This window comes from Chrysemys picta, chromosome 4 (assembly GCF_011386835.1).
Source record: "Chrysemys picta bellii isolate R12L10 chromosome 4, ASM1138683v2, whole genome shotgun sequence".
NCBI classification, from domain to species: domain Eukaryota; kingdom Metazoa; phylum Chordata; order Testudines; family Emydidae; genus Chrysemys; species Chrysemys picta.
Window position 1 is genome coordinate 50,338,157 of NC_088794.1, and position 6,585 is coordinate 50,344,741.

The following is a 6,585-nucleotide window of genomic DNA, read 5'->3' on the forward strand; positions in this document are numbered from 1 at the left end:
AGATCTAAAGTTTGAGAAACACCAAGTTACAATTATATTTTCTTCTCTTTTCAAGCCTACAATATTTTTTTAGTGCAAATCCTTTTTTCCAAGTTTATAACACTACTGTCTACCTTTTCTCTCCCCCTCTCCCCGTAGGTTGTAACAAACAGGGATACACAAGAAACCCTACTCTGCATGGCTTGTGTATTTGAAGTTTCGAACAGTGAACATGGAGCACAACATCACATCTACAGGCTTGTAAAGGACTGAGCAGTTATTTATATACACACTTCATAACACTTCTTTATCAAAAACACAGACTGTAAACCTCAACACTAAGTGGCAGTGCCTCTGGTCCAGCTTTCACCCACATTTTTCTAAATCCTGTTTTAGTGAAGTCATTTTTAATGTGTTCATCTATAATTGTAGCTGTGAAATTCTGGTACAGTTGTAAAAAATTCTTTCTAAAACTAAGTGTTCTTCAAATTTGTAAACGACAGTTCTTTGGGAAGACTGTATTTAAGAACCTAATGCCTTTGTCTGTGGAGGCTTATTTTTAATTGTGATAGAAAAATGTAAGACAGAGCATTTGCCATGGGGAAAACTTACAGCATTTATAAGAATTTATTTAGGGTTTTGTTTTGTTTTTTCCAAAATAAAATACTTATTTTACGATGCAAATGAAATTGAAATGAATCTTTAACTATAACTGTAAATTAGTACACAAAGTTAATAATCTTTATAGAATTATCTTTGTAACTAATTAGAGTGGAAGATGCGGACGAATGTAATTCACTAAATTATTTTTTAAAATGAAACATTTTTTCTGTTTGAAACCAAATGATAAATATAGCCTTAAGAAATGCCTGATAGAAACAAGCAGGTCCTAAAATTAGGCAAATTTTGTATTTTTTTTCTCAATGTTAAAACTAATCTTCTAATTCATTAAACTTTCCAACAGGTATTGCAGAGAAAGAGAACATCATCCCTTATACTTAACGTATCTAGTGTATTTTTAAAAATATAAAGTTGTGTTGTACTAATATGGAAATTTGATTATTTAATGAAAAAATGATGGCTCATTTTGCAATAAGTAGGTAAATACTGAAAATTTAGACTTACATTTTATGTAGTCTTGTATGTGCAGTTATATTTTATACGGACAACTATATTTTTTGTTGAGTGAAAAATTTGCAATACCGAAATTAACAAACATAGGGGGAAACAATTGACATTATTACTGCATTGCGAATAATCTGTAAACTGCAAGCTAGAAAAAGTAATGTGGTTGAGAGAAGAATACGTAGGCCAGTAAAAGCCTCATCAGCTTTAATGTCATAGGGATGCTAGAAAATCACAACCATCATCAGGCAAAACAGATTTGAAGGGTTATGTTCTTCCTTTTCTCATTCTTCATGATGTTCCGGCACATATATTATCCCAGTTCTGTCTCCAGCAAGACATGGTGCATTTAGTACTAGTAGGCAGGGCATGTAGGACACACCCATCAATACCACTTAGGGTCTGATTGCCTTTCAAATCCTAACAGGACATATCAAACACAGGTTACAAGATAAGATGCATGGCTGCTGCAAACACCCAAAAACCACATTTTTAAGATTTAATGGAGATATCCTATTTCCTAGAGCTGGAAGGGACTTTGAAAGGTCATCGAGTCCAGCCCCCTGCCTTCATTAGCAGGACCAAGTACTGATTTTTCCCCAGATCCTTAAGTGGCACCCTTAAGGATTGAACCCCTCAAGGATTTAACTCACAACCCTGGCTTTAGTAGGCTAATGCTCAAACCACTGAGCTATCCTTCCACTCATGATTAAGGCACAGAAATGTGTTTCAACAGTTCCTTTCTCAGCTGCAGTTTTCAGGCATGTGCCTATGTGTAATTAGAATTTGCCTCCAGGTATAATATATTGGTTACAGTTCTAATTTTTATGACACTGTCATTCTAAAAAGTGCCCTCAGTTATAGCCGCATAAATATAGATGAAGATTCTTAGTCAGTATACTGGCTAGAAGAGCAATCAGTATTTGTAATGTGCAGCAAGTTGTGGGTTGTTGTATGCTTGCCTTTCATTGTGTTAATCTTTAATACTGTTAGGATTTACATTAGAGGAAGGGGCCAGCATCTGGGGGGAGGGGTTTGAAATTCCTTAGGCTATAAAACATCTGATCTGTCTAACTATAAAAGGTGGGTGATTGCTGTGATGTCTAGCTGGCATATTATCCACTTGAGGATATTAGAGCTGATGAATCTTTTAGTTGTTTGTATTCTGTGAAGCATAAAATTTGATGTCCATGTCATACAGTCTCTTAATACGTTTATAACACTAACAATCACATCAAGAAAAGCACTGCATTGTAACAGCCTAACGGTAGCTCTTTATTCTAAGCACTTGGTGTTACAAGTCAAAAACTACTTCTTTTGTTTTGTTCTAAAGTTGTCTCTTATTTAGGTTTTTGAATTGTGATTTTGATGGATTTTTTTATAACAAATTCTTTGAGGAGTATAAAATATAGAATTCAGTTTGCAAAACCAGGTACAGATTTTTTATACAATCTGGCACATTACATATGTCGTAACTTATAGGGTATAAAAAGTCACAGTGTTTATTGGTGTTCACATTTGTAACGTTAGGAAAAAGATTTGCATTGTCTTTATTTTACACTTATGTAAATGATCTAAACCCTGCACATGTTCATTCTTAAAAGCCTTAAGTCCTTCAAATGTATATCGTGGAGTGTGTAGTCCAAAAGGCTGCCTGTAAACTGTGAGCTCTTTTGTAAGCTGGAAGAATTTATCTTATTACTGTTACTTTTTCTAGGAACTTTTTAATTCAGAGCTGCCAAAGCATTACAATATGCAGTGCCTTAGTGTTGTATTAGAAATACCTTTAGCCTTTTACATCAGTTTGATATGTTGTTTTATTAATTGGTTCCGTTTTAAAAAAAAATCTGTTCCCCCTCCACAGAGAAGCTCTTTGACTACTTGGTCTAAACTTTCAGCATAAGTCAGTCCCATTATTACACAATTAAATGTCTATACCAAAATGAAAGGTTACAACTTCATAGTTTTCTGTGAAAAATGAATTGTACTAATAATGCTGCCTTTTTAAATTTCATGACCAAATACTTAACTATTTGTGACTCTTCTGCACTCTAGCATGAAAGTGCCTTTGGTTTGAAATTCCAGCTTAGAAAAGTGCTGCCATAATAACGACTATTTGTAGAGAGACCAAAAATATTAAGTGATCACCATAATGCCTTTGGTTTATTGGAATAAGTCAAAACTACAGGCCTCCATTCACGAAAGAGCATCATTTATGCTAATGTCATTTTGCAAATCACCAGATTGCATAATGCTGGAAAATAATCTATATGCCATTTAACTGTTTGACATAGTTTTGCAACATTGTAACCCAGCGACTGATTTGTTTATAATATAAAAATGATCAGTGATTCACCTTTTTCATCTTTTCATCCAGTCTTGCATCTGAGTAATGTGACGTCCATATAAACGACTGAATTTCAGACAGTGGATAAATGTGACTTTATTATTCTATTCTGATAAATATTTCAGTATCTGTGAAGGTTTCTTCTGTATCCTAATTTTGCACTTATTTTGTTTACAAAGTCAAGTGTTCTGAAAGTCAGATGCATAAAATTTGAGATGAAAGTGCAGAACAAAAATTAATTGGAGTAAATGTAATTTGACATGTGCTTATTAGCATCAAAATGTTAAGCATGAGCACTGTTAGGTGAAGGTGCTGTATGGAAAACTGCGTGCAGCACCATTCCAAACTGTTTTTTTCCAAGCACTGTCATAGTGCAGGAAAGGCAGCTCCTTTAAATAATGTGTCTGCTTTTGACACATTCTGTGAATTGGGGCCATAGTGTACACTAGAAGTGAAATTGACAGGAAGAGGAGCAAGATTTAAAAAAAAAAAGAACAAATATCAGCCAAACCAAAAGCTGGCAAATGGATTATATAGTTGTGAATACAATTTTAATGTGATTTTTAAATATTTGATGAAAACTAAGATTAACTTTTTATATATAAATATTGTGACACTATATGGTAAATATTGTGATAATTCAAGTTCCCTGTCTCTAAAATACTTTTTTTTTATTCCTTCAAGGTCTAAATCTCATTTACCTTCCTCACACAAATAGCCCTGTTGAACTCAATGAGGCTGGGAAAGGTAAAGAGGATTTGGCCCCCAAAGTACAGCATGTGTTTACAGTTATTAAATATAACTGCTGGGAGAAAGATTTCATAACAATTGTGATGAACAATAGTTTATTGCGAAGGCAATTTAATCCTATTATTTACTATCGCATTGTACAGAAGTTCAAATAAGAATAATGGTACCATTTTTGGCAGTTCAGAAATTACTACTAACATGTAGTTTTACTTACTTGAATTCCAAAATGATTTATTTAGGTACTGTACCACTATTTTAAAGAAGTTACACATTTTATGCTTGTTTCCCCACTTTCCCATTCTACTGTAGCTACAGCCAGTCATTTTGGCAATAGCTCCACACTCAACAAACTCACTGGTTTCTATGCTCTTAATGAAAGAACGAAAGGGTGTCTGTTAACATTAAATGCAAGTAACTGACAAATAGATGTCAGATATAACATTTGACAAGCTGATTCGTTTCTATTTATTTTCCCATTCTAATTCCTAGACATGCTTGCTTTTCCATCAAGTTTTACTGGATCATTCAGACCCAGGAATGTTTGATGTAATATTTAACATGCCCCACATTAATACATGTAATACCCAGTCACTCAACATACATGGTAGTAGATTCCAGTTTCTCAGGATGATTTTTTCCCCCTATCTTTCATTATAAGATTTTTTTTTAACCCCCTGAAAAGATTGAGGCTAGGTAATTCAGAGTACAAAAAATACTTTGGAGATCTTGGTCTCTAACTTTTCAGGTCAAACTTGCTGAGATTATGTGATTAGTTTTACTGTGTAAATTAACTCTTAAATGCACTCAGCTGACAAAGAAAAGATGTGTCCCTGTTACCTCCTTACAAAATGTGTGTGTTTGTTTTTTGTTTTTTTTATGGGCCTCTTCGCTTCAGGCTCTTGACTGCAGACAAAAAATACAATATGTGCCTGAAAAGAAAGACAAAAGAATTTTATAACATTAAAAACCTGAATAGCCTTTAATTCTTCAATATCAGTACATTTTATGTAAAACTGTTTTGGTTTTTTTGCCATGTGCATTTGTTCACATTTGTAAATGACTTAATGGAATTCTCACTTTATGTTTATTTGTGTAATGTGTATAAACTGGGTTTGTGACTTAAGCATATTCATATATGGTCAGTGGTTACTTTAATATTGTACTGCTGCTGGTAACTTTTGATGTAGAACCTGCCTTTTGATGATAAAGTACCTCTTGATTAGACAGGGAGGGAAAACTCTGATAAAAGTGAATGTTCTCAAATGTTTTTTTTTTATTAACATATTTGCAGAAGCTTTCAAAAGGAGTTTCAGTCAAACCTCTTGGCAGTACAGTAATCTTGTATTTGTTATTGTCTGTGTGTAGGTACTGGTACCTTTTTTGTTTAAAAATGTTTTAAGTGTTGGCTTTAAAGTGACTTTATCTTTAGTATGATAGTAATATGAAAATTATAGGTTTTGTGTGCAGAGAATTTTTTTATAAAGTGCTTTGTAAAAAAAAATGTATTCTAGCTTTTGCGGTACATATGTGTGATAACTTTAATATCCATGACAGTTAAGTGCAATTATTTCATCACTCTAAAAATGCTATTTTTGTGTCGGTTACTGCAGGTGTTTTCATGTCTTTGCAACGTGACACATTTTGATGCCTTCTTGATAAAGTGGTAGAATTTTTGTAGCTTTCTAGAAACTTTGTATTCATACAGTATCGATTGAAAATAAAGAAAATGAAAGTGTTTGGTGCATTATTTTAATCTGCATGGAAATCATTCTTTTTACATCTTTTAGAAATTAGAAAGTAAAATTGCCCAGGTACCTAAGTGACTTAGTAGCCTAAGCCCCATTTTCAAAAGTAACATAGGGCCAGATTTAGAAAGGTATTTACATGCCTAAATATACTAATAGACATTTAGTGCGATTTAGAAAAAGGAAAGCAGGTTAGGTGGCTAAATCCTATTTAAATAAATTACCTTTGAAAATCTGGCCCTTAGGAAAAAGAAGAACAGGAGTACTTGTGGCACCTTAGAGACTAACAAATTTATTAGAGCATAAGCTTTCGTGGACTACAGCCCACTTCTTCGGAGTGGATTTTAAAGTGTAAATGGCACTTTGGCACCTTACTCCTGCTGAAAGTCAGTGGAAGTTGGGCACCTAACGTTTGTTTGAGCCTTTGAAAATCTGCCCCTTTGAGCCTCGTTTTCAGCCAGGCCTCAACCCAACCTCCATTTATGAGGATAAAAAATAAATGTGTTGTATTCTTTTAGCAGTTAGATGAGTAATGATGTGTGGACACAAATGAATAGTTAAATGTCTTAATATTTGCACCTGCAATTCATCGGAGCACACAATTATGTGTGCAAAAATTGAGATTATATCTTAATCTGT

General features: G+C 33.7%; 1 protein-coding gene across 10 annotated transcripts in view; it reads left to right on the plus strand.

The window, feature by feature from the left end:
• The window catches only part of TEAD1 (TEA domain transcription factor 1), a 217,219-nt gene extending 211,283 nt beyond the window's left edge, over positions 1 to 5,936 (plus strand). For all 10 annotated transcript variants that reach the window (XM_042858920.2, XM_005290798.5, XM_042858922.2 and 7 more), the window contains one exon: positions 139 to 5,936. In XM_042858920.2, the coding sequence (XP_042714854.1) occupies positions 139 to 252 (114 nt within the window). In that variant the 3' untranslated portion in view covers positions 253 to 5,936. The remainder of the gene's footprint in view (positions 1 to 138) is intronic.
• Positions 5,937 to 6,585: the final 649 nt, after the last annotated feature.